This window comes from Globicephala melas, chromosome 6 (assembly GCF_963455315.2).
Source record: "Globicephala melas chromosome 6, mGloMel1.2, whole genome shotgun sequence".
In the NCBI taxonomy this organism is placed as follows: Eukaryota; Metazoa; Chordata; class Mammalia; order Artiodactyla; family Delphinidae; genus Globicephala; species Globicephala melas.
Window position 1 is genome coordinate 81,331,421 of NC_083319.1, and position 13,418 is coordinate 81,344,838.

The 13,418-nt window shown below is 52.4% G+C and overlaps 1 protein-coding gene across 3 annotated transcripts; it reads right to left on the minus strand.

The window, feature by feature from the left end:
* Positions 1-11,198: 11,198 nt before the first annotated feature.
* On the minus strand, positions 11,199-13,395 carry RPP25L (ribonuclease P/MRP subunit p25 like). 3 transcript variants are annotated; one of them, XM_030832748.2, is made up of 2 exons: positions 13,334-13,395; positions 11,199-12,544 (listed from the first exon to the last, which is right to left on the minus strand). In XM_030832748.2, the coding sequence occupies exon 2, from the start codon at positions 12,509-12,511 to the stop codon at positions 12,020-12,022; it is 492 nt and encodes a 163-aa protein (XP_030688608.1). In that variant the 5' UTR covers positions 12,512-12,544; positions 13,334-13,395; the 3' UTR covers positions 11,199-12,019. The 3 variants fall into 3 exon arrangements, with proteins under 3 accessions (XP_030688608.1, XP_060155992.1, XP_030688609.1); XM_060300009.1 differs by having other exon boundaries at positions 13,296-13,374; XM_030832749.2 differs by lacking the exon at positions 13,334-13,395 and adding an exon at positions 12,923-13,289.
* Positions 13,396-13,418: the final 23 nt, after the last annotated feature.

The following is a 13,418-nucleotide window of genomic DNA, read 5'->3' on the forward strand; positions in this document are numbered from 1 at the left end:
TAAGCAGAAACCTAGAAGGCAGAAGGATGAGGCATCCTGAGTGGCTCAGAGACCACATCCTGAAGTGCCTTTGGTGCCAAGGTCACACAGGCCTGGAAAGGCATAAAGTAGGTGAGGAACAGAACGAGATTTGCCTTCTAGCGAGAAAGTTGAGTCTGCTGGTAGAGGGTGGTGAGAAGGGCTAAGGCTAGAGGTGGGACAGCTGGGGAGGAGGTGTTTGCAGTGACCCGTGGGAGAGAGACCTCCAGCCTGATTGGGGCAGGGCCATGGGGCTGAAGAGATGGTGCAGGGCTTTGGGGGACAGAGGGTGGGCACTCAGATTCATCTTCTTCATCTGCTCCCATGGCCCCTGGAGGCACCCCCATGTTGCCCTATACACAGGGAACAGGACCCCTGGACACTCAGTCCTGGGTCGGCTCTCCCAAGGCCCCTCACCCCAGGTGATCCCAGGTTCCGGGCTGTCTGGAAAGAGAAGCAGATGGTCAGGGAGGGGGTAGAGGATCCAGAGGTGTTGGGGAGAGAGGGACAGGGGAGGACAGGGAAACTAGGGGTTAGCAGCTCTGTGTGTCGGAAGCTGGGAGCAAGAACACAAACTTACACAATCACAGATGAAGTTTTTCATCTTGTGTTGCAAAAATTTGCATGAAACTAATTCCCTGCTCAGAAACACAAAGTCCCTCCCTCCCTCCCTCTCTCTCCCTATTCCTGTGAGCCCTGCTCTCCCTCACCTCCCATTCTTCATGGGGGAAGCACATGTCTTTAAAGGATTGTCCCTGTCCAGTGCCAGCACACCTTGATCCCTGCTGCTGTAGAGCTGCCTCCCTGATCAGAAGTCTGGGATTTCCAAACCAGACTGAGGGCCATGTGGCCCCAAGACTTCATCTCCCACAGCTCCATTCCTGGATACCCTGTGCTTCCCTGGGGCAGAGGGAGAATGGAGAAACTTCCCCCCAGAAACTCAACCGTGGTGATTCAGAAGACAAAGATTAGAGATTTGGAGACTGAATGCCAGAGACACCAAGCCCCAGGGAAACAGACAGAGGCAGCGGAGGAATTCAAGAGGGAAAATTGAGTTAAATTCAGCTCAACAGCCATTTATTAGCACCTACTGTGTGCCAGGCCCAGAGGGAACACTGTGTACAAAAGCACAGAGGACTCCCAGGTTTTTGGCATGAGTGGCACAGAGCTGGAGAGGGGATTGGGGCTTGACATGGCCAGCTGAAGCGTCTGTGGGATGACAGCCAGCAGGGGCGAGGATGGAGAGGGCAGAGAAGTTGAGAGAGGGCGGGCGGCTGGAGGCGTGCAGTCTCTCTTCCACAGCTCCCAGGGCCCTCTACTCTGGCTCGTGCTGGTTGCACGGACATTCATCAGCATCTCAGACTGACCTGAGCACTATGAGGGTGCTGGAAGATGACAAGATAGATCAGGCAGCAGGGAAAGGGAGTGACGAGGGGGAGGGGAGGAGAAAATTGAGGCTGAAACCCTGGGAAGCATGATTAAAAGACAGAGAGGGCAGGGAAAGGGTTAGCCCCAGAAGCAGAGGGAGAGCCAGGAGTCAGGGTTGTCACGGGACCAAAAAGGAGTCTGGTGAGGCTGAGAAAGAGCCCTGGGCTTTAGCAGCCAGGAGTGGGATGCGGCCAGCGGGGCCAAGCTGGTGCTCTGGAGCTGGCTGAGGTAGCCCCTCCACAGGGGCCTGCGAGCAGAGGGTGGGCCCCCCTCCCCCAGCCTCCCTGCTGTCCCGGAGCCCTACTTGGTCTGGCACCTCTCAGCCAAGCGCAGGGGAAGAAGAGAACGGAAAAGCTCCCCTGCCTCCACACTTCCATACTGGAGTCCCTGGTTTCTGGTCTTCCCAGAAGGGTCCTGAGCCTTCTTGAGCTCGGAAGCCCACAGAAGTCAGGGAGCCCTGGAGACCCTGGGGGTAATTGAAACCAGGGATAAGACATTAGAAACCATAACGCTGACTCCCCAGCTCCCCCGGGATAGCTCCTGATTTCTTTCTTGCCAGATCCTCCCTGCCGCTGACAGCTCAGCCCTCTAGGTCCCCACGGGCTGGGCCGATGATCCTCTTCCCCATACCAACCAGAAAGGGCATCCAACCAGAAGGCAACCAAGGCCAGCCCTCGGGGACCTCCCCTGTGTGCTCAGGCAACCTCAGTGTATACTAGGCTGACCCCCCATATCAGAGCATCCCCAAATTCTAATCTTGATCTCTTATTGCAAAAGCTATCATAGGGGGCTGAAGTAAGACAATGGGAAGGATTTCTCAATAGTGAAAGAAAAGAGAGAGGTAGAGATGTGGGGCAGAAGTGCCTCTCAACTAGCATGCTCCACGAGGACATGAGAAAGAAAGAAGGAGTCTTCAAGCCTGGGCCCCACCAGAACCAGGTGTTGGCTGGGCTGGATGTGAAGCAGGAGCAGGGCAGGCTGCACCCCAGGGTGGCAGGGAGAAGGAAGGTCCTATAAGTTCTGTGGCCCGGAGTTCCCCTTCCATCTCTCTCCCTGCTCTGATGTCTCTCTCTGCCGCAGTCCTTATCTCCGACAACAAGGACAGGAAGCCGCCCGCATGTTTGCTGGCCTGATGGGAAGGCCCTCGGCCTGCACAGCTGCCTGATGATTCCAGGATTCCCAAATTCCCTGGGAGTGCTGCTGTGGGAATCTGTCTCCACCTGTCACTAGGTCTGCCTCTCTCCTTGGCTCTTCAGAGGGACTGAAGGGATCAAATACTTACTCCACCACTTAATGGCTTTGGGGCCTCAGGCAAGTGACTTAATGTCTCTGTGCCTCAATTACCCCAGGAGTGAAATGGGATCATAATCATTTTTTTTTTTTTCATAATCATGCCTAATGCCTAAGACTGTTGTGAAGATTCAGTGAAATGAGATAATCCAGTCAAGTGATAAGCACCAGCTGGTGGGTACTAGAGCTGCCTCCGGCTCTGACTTCACCCCATCCCTTCTCTGTGTCTCCTCTGTCAGCTAGCTCCATCTAGCTAGCTACCTCATTCTCTGTCTCTCAGTCTTTGTCTCTCCACCTTTCTCCTGACCCCTTGTCCTCTCCCCGTGTCCAGCTCTGCCTGCAGCCCCCCAGACAACTCTGTTTGACCCTGCTCCAAGCCGGGTTGGCACAACTGGCCCAGGTCGAGTGGGGTGGGGTGTCCGGGGAGGTTTTTAATTCACACATGGAATTCCTGGCAGCGGGATCACACCCGGGCCTGAACGTGGGTGAATCACAGTTAGTGGGAAGAGTGTGTCTGTGTCCTTTCTGGAGGGGCAGGATTGCTGGGGGCTCAGCCTGGCAGCCTCTTGGAGGAGGGGGGACTTGCCCTGACTGCTCTGGCCACCCCTGTACTTGGGCCTAAGCCAGATCCGCCATATATAGAGCCTGCTTGGAGGTAAGGCAAGCTGCCCAGAGCCCAGGACCAAAAGGGGAAGCCCTCCACCTCTACATAGGGTGGTCTACCTGCCCTCAAAACACTCTGGCCCTCCCTCACCCCAAGTCCTGTTCTGAGCTTCCCATACCCCATTCCAAACCCTGTATGGAGGCGTGTCTCTGTCTCTCTTAACCTTGATCCATGACTCTTGCACCCCCAAACTGAGGCCACCAGGGATAGGAAACTGGGGGTTGAAGAGTCTAGGCTCCTCACTTGGACCAAAGAGCCCCTTCTTGGGAAGGCAGGGATACAAAAAGTCCAGATGTCACTTCTATATCACTGTTTATCTGTGAAGGCAGAAGGCACCTGTGAAATAGGTATTCTATAAACATAAACCAAATGAAGGAGAGGCAAACAAAAGACCCCAAACAGGGAACTGGATGGCTGAGGCTGCAGCAGGCAGGAGCATGGATAGGCTGTGGCAAGCTGCTGTTTGACTCTGTGGCTCAGCAAGGAGTCTTCTCTGGGGGCCAGGATTGGTCTCAACTAGCCCCAGACGCCCCCATACCTGGGGCCCCACCAGGTCCCTCAAGTCAGCCCTTGGGCAGAGGGCCAGATGAGTGAACCACTAAGACTTGTCTCTCAATTCCCTATTCCCAGCACATCATTGCCTCAAGGTGCCCACCAGCTTCAAGGAGAGAGAGCTGTGGCTACAGATCCAGAGAGGGAGAAACACAAGTAAGGGTCACACAGCAGGCAGAGGCTGGGAGCCCTGGTGTCCTGGCAGTCAGCCTGGGTCTGTCACGGGGATCCTGTGGCAACACTGTGACAGGGCCAGACCAAAAACAGGATTTTATGTGGGGAGAGCGCCTAGGAATCCTTGAACATGTGGGCAGCTGGGCCAGGGGTGGAGCATCCCATCAGGCAAGGGCAGATGTGCAGCTTCCTGTCCTTCCCATCAGATGGAGACAAGCATTGGGATAAGAGGTTCAGAGAGACAGAGCAAAAGAGAAGAGAGAGAGAACCTGGGAGAGAGACCAAGAAATAGACAGAGTCAGACACAAAAATAGAGCTGCAGAGAAATACAGATGTGAGTCAGAGACACAGAGAGAGAGAGATGCAGAAGGAGGGAGAGTCAGAGACACAGAGAGAGGGAGACGCAGAAGGAGGGAGAGTCAGAGACACAGAGAGAGGGAGACGCAGGAGGGAGAGCTATGGAATTAAAGACACAGAGACAAAGATAGGGAGAGACATGGAGTCAGAGAGAAGCAGTGTCTGAGTCACAGAGCAACTGTGACATGGAGTCAACAATATACAGACACAGACACTCAGAGACTAGGAGACAGAAAGGAAAAACAGTTAGGAGGGAGAAGTAGAGGTGGAGAAGACAGAGAGAAATATCGAGAGAGGCAGAGAGATGGAGAGAGAGCAAGGCAAAGGGAGACAGACTGAGACAGAAAATGAGATCAAAACAGCAGGAATGGGGAAAGCAGGCGACAGAGTAGAGTCTCCAGGTCTCCAGTCTCTCCAGCCTGGTCTCCCTAGGGTTTGGACCCCCCACTTGCTATTCTTTGGTTTCCATAGCAACGGGGGGGGGCAGCACCAAATTTGCACATACATTTACATCCTTTCTATCTGCATAATTCAACAGGTCCGTGCATATTCATGAGACTGAATGAAGGTGACTCTCAATCCCTGCTCAAAACCTGGCTGTGGCTCCCCCTTCTGGCAGTATGCAGTCATGGCTCCAGGCCCAACCTCGCAGGCCCTGACCCGTCCCTGCCAGACCCTGCTAACAACATCCCCCCTGCTCCCCAAACACTCCCCCTGTACTTCCTACCTCCAGACCTTTCCTCAGGTGATGCCCCTCTGCTTTCTAGGGATGCCCTTCCCTCGGCATCAGTCCTGCCGACAGTACACATGCATGCACTTGCATACACACTCACATGTGCGCACATGAACTCCGGTGGAGGGGGCATGGCAGCAAGTGACCAGTGCTCACCCTGGCTCCCTGGTGGAGGAGGCCCCTCAGTCACACTCCCATCTGGAGTCAAAGAAGAAGGTGCATGAAGGGATAACACTCAGAGGGACTGGCGTGTATGCTGAGCTGACGGCTACAGATCTACCAACTGAGAGGGACCTAGGACATTGCGGCCTCCACGTGGAAACTGACAGAGACCTGGTTCCAGCCAGAATAACCAGAGGAGCTAGGATAGAGCCCAAAGGAGTCTCAGGAACAGAAGGGCTGAGGTGGCTCAAATGGCAGGGGAGAGGCTGCCTAGGGCCAAGAACCCTTTCAAAGTGCCAAGCCTTGAAAGCTTTTGTGGGCTGGGAGGGGCTTCTCCAGGGCCGTCTCCAGCCATAATTTTGGCTTCACCATCTCCCCCTGGATCCCTGCAGCAGCCTCCTCACTGCTCTCCCTGCCCTTTTTCCCCAATCCACTTTCCACACTGTAGCAGCCAGAGCTCCCTCTGAAACATCAATCTGATATCCCACATCACTCCCTCCTTATCGCCTTCAGAGACCTCCATCACTCTCAAGAAAAAGTGCAAGCTCCTTGGCCGGGCACTCAGGCCTTTCCAGTCCAGCACCCCACCCTCCTCTGAGCCTCATTCCTCATACTCCCCGCTTTGAACTTCATGCTCCAGTGATCATCTCTAAGCTCTTCTCACCTCTGTGCCTTAGCTCATGCCTGCCCTTCACCCCGAATGTCCTTTCCACTTTTCTTCCAGCTTTTTTTTTTTTTGTCCGTGCCGGCATGCAGGATCTCAGTTCCCCCAACAGGGTATGGAACCGGTGCCCCCTGCGTTGGAAGCACGGAGTCTTAACCAATGTACCGCCAGGGAAGTCAAAGCTCTTATTCAAGATTCAACACAGGCATTACCTCCTTCTCTTTGAAGATTTGCCTGTCCCTAAGGACTGGACGAGGGATTCTGAACTCCTGAAATCTAATGAGCTTCCCTAATTTCTATACTTACCGCACCAATAATGAAATCACCTATATACATGGCTTATAGCCCTCATGGGGCTGGAGCTTCCGAGCCCAGTGACTATATTTGTCACATTATGGGTGATAATTAGCTATTTGTTGAATAACTGAGAGGTCACTAAGTCTACTGAAGGCCAAATATCAAGCCACTACTACCCTGTGTCCCGACTCTGCACAGACCCTACAAAGGGAAGGGATGGGCCATTTCTTCACAAATGCTGTCATCTTGTGGACAGACTCAGAAGTGCAGCCAGACATCACCTGGGAGTGGTGATGCCTTATAGCATCAGGCCTGATCCCAGAGTTCCAGGCAAACAAGAGGAGAGTGAGGAGGTAGGCCCTGAAGACGGAGTGCCACTGGCATCCTCTGAACAATCTTGATGAGTTCTAAGCAGACAGAAGGCAGAAAAATCTCATGGCAAGTGGGAAGAGTGAGGAGTTAGTGTGGCCAGAGCCCAGAGTCCAAGGGGACCAAGCTGAAGATGGACTGTGGCATGTAAGTGACCAATAAAGGGGATCCTTTAAGGCCATCCAATGAATGAACTTGGATCTTGTCTTCTAATCTGGGCATGGAGAGACTAAGGGAACAAAAGAATGACAGATGTGGGTATGGCCCAGAGGCTTAGCCTCACACTTGGAGACTCAATATTCATTCACTTATTAAATACTTATGGGGCACCTACTATGTGCTAAGCAATGTTCAACATCCATAGGTTATGTCACTGAACAGAACAAAGATTCCTGCCCATCTGGAATTTACATTCTCATCAGGAGGAGACAGACAGTAAACAAAAACATTAAAGAAGTAAATTATATTTGAAAGAAAGAAAGAGAAAGAAGGAAAGAAAGGAAGAAAGAAAGGAAAGGAAGGAAGGAAGAAAGAAAGAAAGAAAGGAAGAAAGAAAGGAAAGGAAGGAAGAAAGAAAGAAAGAAAGAAAGAAAGAAAGAAAGAAAGAAAGAAAGAAAGAAAGAAAGAAAGAAAAGAAAAGAAAAGAAAAGAAAAAAGAAAAGAAAGCAAGCAGGGTAAGGGATATCAGAAGTACTTGACTGCAGTTTTAAATGGAGTGGTCAAAGTTGGCCTCATTGAGGTGACATTTGAGCAAAGACTTAAAGGAGGGAGGGAGACAGCCATGCAGGTATCTGGCAGAAGGGCATTCTAAACAAAGGCAACAGCCACTGGCTTGGTTTGGACAGCTCAGAGGGGAGTGAAGCAGGGAGACCAACAAGGAGACTGTTTTAAGACAATGATGGGCACAAATCAGCAGAGGCTGTGGGAATGGAGAGAGACCTAGGAAGCAAAATTGTCAGGACTTGGTGCCTGTTTGCATATGGGAGGTATATAACTCCTTGTCATATTGTTCTGAAGGCCCCACTTCAAGGGGACTCGCTGTACGTGCCACCTCCAAGGCAGGTAGTGAGAATGCTCAGCACATTCTATCCTGGCTGCTCCCTGCCTCCTCCACATACTGTCCTCCCCAGCCTCTTAATTCCTCAACCTCATCTTCAGTGACTTTCCCTCCAGGCCACCCAACTATCTACTCTCATGCCCGCTAGCAAGTCCTGTCAGCTCGTAAAACTCTCAAATTCACTGACTCCATTTCATTCTTCAGCTACCGTTGTGTTGAATTGCGTGCCTCCATAAAAGTATATTGAAGTCCTAAGCCCTAGTACCTCAGAATGTAACCTTATCTGAAAATAGGATCTTTATAGAGGTAAGCAAGTTAAAACGAGGTCATTGGGATGGGCCCTAATCCAATATGACCAGCATCCTTATAAAAAGGAGAAATTTGGACACAGAAACAGACACAAAGGGAAGACAGTGTGAAGATGGATGACTGGAGTAATGCAACCAAAAGCCAAAAAGGCCAAAGGCTGCTGGCAAACCAGAAGCTAGGAAGAGTCAAGTAAAGATTCCCCTGCAGGTTTCAGAGGGAAATGGCTCTGACACCTTGATTTTGGACTTCTAGTCTCCAAAACTGACAGTACAGTTCTGTTGTTCTAAGCCACCCAGTTGGTGGTACTTTGTTATGGGAGCCCTAGAAACTGGTACAGCTATGATACCCTATCCCAGTTCTCTCATCTACTCCACCTCACCCCACCCCACCCCACCCATTTTCATGGGGTCTAGGCCACTGACCCCTACCCCTGTCTATCTTCACTTCTTTCCTGACTCAGTTTGGATTCCTTGGGCCTTCACCACATACACTTTCTTGCTAGTCTCCTCACTATTCTTCCATCATTTCTGCCCACCTTAATCTAGTAGAAGAATGCAACAGTGCTTCCTCTGAGTCTTCACTTGTCCCGTGGGTGCTGCTGGAGCGCACACACCCTGACTGATATTACAAGTTCATGATCATCAGCCTCAACTGGGCTTTTAGCCCTGACTGGTCATCCTCCTGTACCTCCCTAGGTATCTTTCCCAATTGCAACAACTATCTCACCAGCCTCCTTGCTCTACTCTCAGCAGCAGAGCTGGACTCCTGCTTCAAGAGATTAAAAGCCTTCTGAACTCCGAATTCTCTTATGTCCCACCTTTACCTCTTCACCCATCTGCAGGCATAGCCATCCTCAACTCCTTCCCTCCTGTTCCAGGGAGTCTGCTCTCCTCTTCCCTTTGTGACGGCCATACCTCCATGCTCCAAGGCCCACTCCCTTTCATCTCCCCCAGGAGCCTCACTCTGAGTTAGCCACAATCTCCTGCACCTTTAATCCCTTTCCCTATTGGCTTCCCCCATCAGCCTACAAACAAGTCTCTGCTAATTCATTAAACAAATAAATAAAACTCTCTCTGTATCCCAGTCACCTCTCCCCTCCCATCACAATAGTTTCTTGAAAAAGCTATCTCCATTTCCTTACTTTTTGTGCCCTTACCTTTTCTAAGAGATTATGGAGGAAGAAGCCATACTACAGTGAATTAAGGAGAAAGTGGGAAGTAAAGAAATTGAATCAGCAATTATATGTAACTCTTATGCTCCCTCCCTCCTAAGCCTGGTCAGGCTTTCTGACTCTAAAGGCCTCACCTCTCTCTGGCTCCCTCCCTTCAATTCCTCCTGTAGGCCCCAACTAGGCCCTGTAGAGGTCAAACAGAGAAAAGGCCCCAGAAACTAGCCATCTCTCCCTCAGCCTGTGTCCTATCTCCTGATTCTCTGAACTGCAGATCCTGTTCTTCCCAAGGGATTCTGACCCCAGCTCAGTTTCCTTCCACACTACCCCTGCCATCACCCTGGAGACCCCAGGTGGTGCCTTAATGATGAGCTGCCCAATTGGGAGCCCATCCTAGGACTCCCAGAGCTTGTGATGCCACCCTACTGAATCATTCCCTCAACACAGGTCACTATGCTTATTCCATTGATCATTCCACCAGGCCACAGCAGGCTAGGTCAGGATGGGATGCTGAGCCACAGATCAATAGTCTGCAAGAAGCCTGGTCCCAAAGCTCTGGAGACCAATGATACTCAGAGAGGTGTTGACGGTAGAAGACACTCAAGTGGAGATGCTCAGCGAAAAGGCACTATGCAGAAGCTGGGTGGGAAGAAAAACCCTGAATTAGCCACAAAGAGAACGGGGAGAAGTCACACAGTTGCTGGCAGCAAGACACCGAAGTCATGACCACAGCCCCAAGGAGTGTGTTAGATGTTTCGTGGCCCTCTGCAGTTGAGAGGCCCAGCTGGGCAGCTGCTGAGAGGGTTTTCTGTCTCTCCTAATATCCCCTGAATCTCCATCACCCACCCCTCCACTCTGGGCAACTGACCTCAGAAAGCAAAAGATGCAGTGTTCAAAGTTTTGACCACCGCCTGCTGGCCCTGTGGTCCCCTCATCCCTGCTCTAAGCCCCTATTGGCCCTATCCCCTCAGCCTATCACTTCAACACTCAAACTGCTGTGCCCACCCTGCCACATGGGCCCAGAAGAGCCCGAACTTTGTGCTTTCCTGGTGACTGGACACCCAGGCTACTGGACACAACGGAGAAGACCTTAAAATCCAGTGGGAGACGCAATTCACTCAACTCTTCACTGAGTCTACTACTGCCCACAATCCTGTTCTGGTTCCTGTACCCCACTGGCTACCACTGCAATCTTCACCGCTCTCCTCAGGCCCCTGACCTGACCATGGTGAACCTGAGAGTCTATGGCCAAGATGAGACAGAAAAGGAACAGCAAGGGGTAAAAAGGAAAGGATGAGACCGGAAGGGAAAACGTGGGACTGAGGTTACGTTTTTAAGGAAAAGGCATATTTGTAAGCTGAGTCATTAATAATGAGAGCAATTAACATTTAGTCATCCCTCGGTATCCTCAGGGAATTGGTTCCAGGAGCCCCCATGGATTTTTTTTTACCAAAATGTTTAAGTTTCTTATATGAAATGATGTAGTACAGTCAGCCCTCTGTATCCATGAGTTCTGCATCCACAGATATGGAGGGCTGAGTGTATACAGGCCCAGGTGGTATCTAAGAATCATATGTATATTCCTACATTTAATCCTCCTAACAAGCCTATGAGGTAAGCACTATATCTTGTTTCATGGATGAGAACACTAAGGCACAGAGCAGTAACTTGCCCAAGGTCACATAGCAGTAACTTGCTAGTGAGTGGCAGAACCAGGATTAAAATCCAGGCAGCCTGGTGCCCAAGACCATGATTTTAACCACTATACTATAATACAGGCATACTTCAGAGATATTTTGGGTTCACTTCCAGACCACCTCAATAAAATGAAGATCTCAATAAAGCGAGTCACATGAATTTTTTGGTTTCCCAGTGCTTACAAAAGTTATGTTTACACTACACTGTAGTCTATTAAGAGTGTGATAGCATTATGTCTAAAAAAACAATGTACATACCTCAATTTAGAAATATTTTATTGCTAGAAAATGCAAACCATCATCTGAGCCTTCAGTGCGTTACAGTAGTAACATCAACGATCACTGATCATAGGTCACCATAACAAATATAATAATGAAAAAGTTTGAAATATTGTGAGAATTACTGAAATGTGACAGAGATAGGAAATGAGCAAACGCTGCTGGAAAAATGGCACTGACAGACTTGTTCAATGCAGGCTTGCCACAAACATTCACTTTGTAAAAAATGCATTATCTGCAATGTGCAATAAAATGAGGTATATGCTGCAGATGGAGAAAAATGACCTGGCAGAGTCCTTAAACCAGCCCAAAACAGGAAGCAGCCAGCCACCCAGGGGTCTAGACACAGTCAGGTTACTGCTTGAGGCTTCTTATCGACTCTTGATCCTCCCAGCACCAACCTGAGCCTACCCTTCCTGTCTCTAGCCTGTGAGCTCCTGGGGGTCAAGAGCAGGGGACTCCCACTCCCTTAATCCCACCTCCACACAGCAGGCCAAGCACAGGCTCATCAGACGAATGGGCAGAACCTTTATTTCCTAACCCACTCCTTGGACCTCTGTCAGAAGGTAGATCAGAGGCACTGTAGGTAGAAGGCAATCCAGAACCCGGCAGAGACACCACACCTGTCACTCTTCATAGCAGTCCCTTTCCACAAGCCAGAGGGAAGTGGAAGCAGGATAGGGAGGCCCACTTCTGTAGGCTCAAGTCTTGTTGGGGGTGTTGAGCAGTTACACAGGCTTCTCAAAGAAGGCCCAGCCATCCTAGACATTCAGGCCTGGAGAACAGCTTGCCAGCAGGTCTTCAAAACCGGGTGTCTCGAGCCCTTCTTCGGGGTCGGGGGCCAGAGCTGGAGGTAGGTGTGGGGCCCAAGCCAGGGGGTGCCCCCGGGGGCTGGTAGCCACACTCATTGGGGTCCAGTGGATCTCGGCTGAGCAGTACCCATACCGCAGGCACATGGCGGCGTACCGTGAGGGGATCTAGGCCTGCGTCGGGTGAGGTTGGCACCCAGCTGTCCTCGGTCTGCAGGAAGCGCAGCTTGGTAAGCTGGTGCAGGCCTGGTACCCGCCGTTTGACAATCTCAGCACAGCTGACAGCCTTGCCTGCAGCCCGGCCAGAACCTGAGAACACCACATGCCGAGCACTGCCGCCCTCCAACCGCCCCAGCGCCAGGCCCAGCAGGTTGCGGATTTTGCTGCCATCTCGGACCCGCATCTCCAGGGTATCAGGCGGTAGCTGGGGCATCGGGGAAGGTGCTGGGAGTTCCACAGAGCCAGCCTTCCGGTAGTGCTCCATCCGGCTGCTGTCGTGTCTGAATCTTGCTGCCCACTGCAGGGAAGTGTCAGAGGAATGCTAGGCAGGGTGCCCTGGGCCACCCCCCACCCCCCACCCCGGCTCTCTAGGACGTGGGCCCACTCCTCATCCCAGATTTCCCAGACACAGGACCATATGCCCTCATCCCCAGGACAAGGGGCCACGCCTGCCTCACCCTGGGAGGGGGCTGTACCCCATTCCTCTGGACAGGGCCATAACCCTCCCCCGACCCCGGAGTCCCTGCGACAGGACCAAATTCCCCAAACGCTGGCCAAGCCCCCTCATCCCAAGCTCCTTAGCACTGGGAATGAACTTCCCTCATCTGGGGCTCCTGGGGACAGGGCCCGGGCCCTCACCCGAGACTCCCTGAGAACAAGGCTGAGTGCTCCTCACCCTGGGCTCTCCAAGCGGTGACAGGACCCTCACTTCGTGCCCCCAGAGGAGAGGACCAAGCCCCTACGCCACAAGCTCGCCGACACAGAGCCAAGAGCCCTCATCCAAAAGCTCCTCAAAAACAGAAGTGACCCCCTCCCCCACTCCGGGACCCTTAGGACAGGGCCGAGCACCCCTCACCCGGAGATTCCCAGGGTCGATCCCCCCAACCCAGGTCACTCAGACACCCAGGAACAGGGGCTTGACGCCGAGGGCTGCTCGAGCTAACCCTGGCGTCGAGTTCGCCGGCGGCCGGGCTCGGCGGTCCCCACCGCCACGGGCCGCCCTCAGTGCCCGGCAGGCCGTAGCGGCCCAGCAGCCGACCTCCCCGTACCTCCAGGAGCCCCCACCCCACTGGGCTCCTGCTCTCACCACCGCATCCGAACACTCCTCAACCTCGATCCGAAGCCAAGATGGCGTCTCCCGGGAGCGCGCCGAGGCCGCGAGGCCGCGCTCG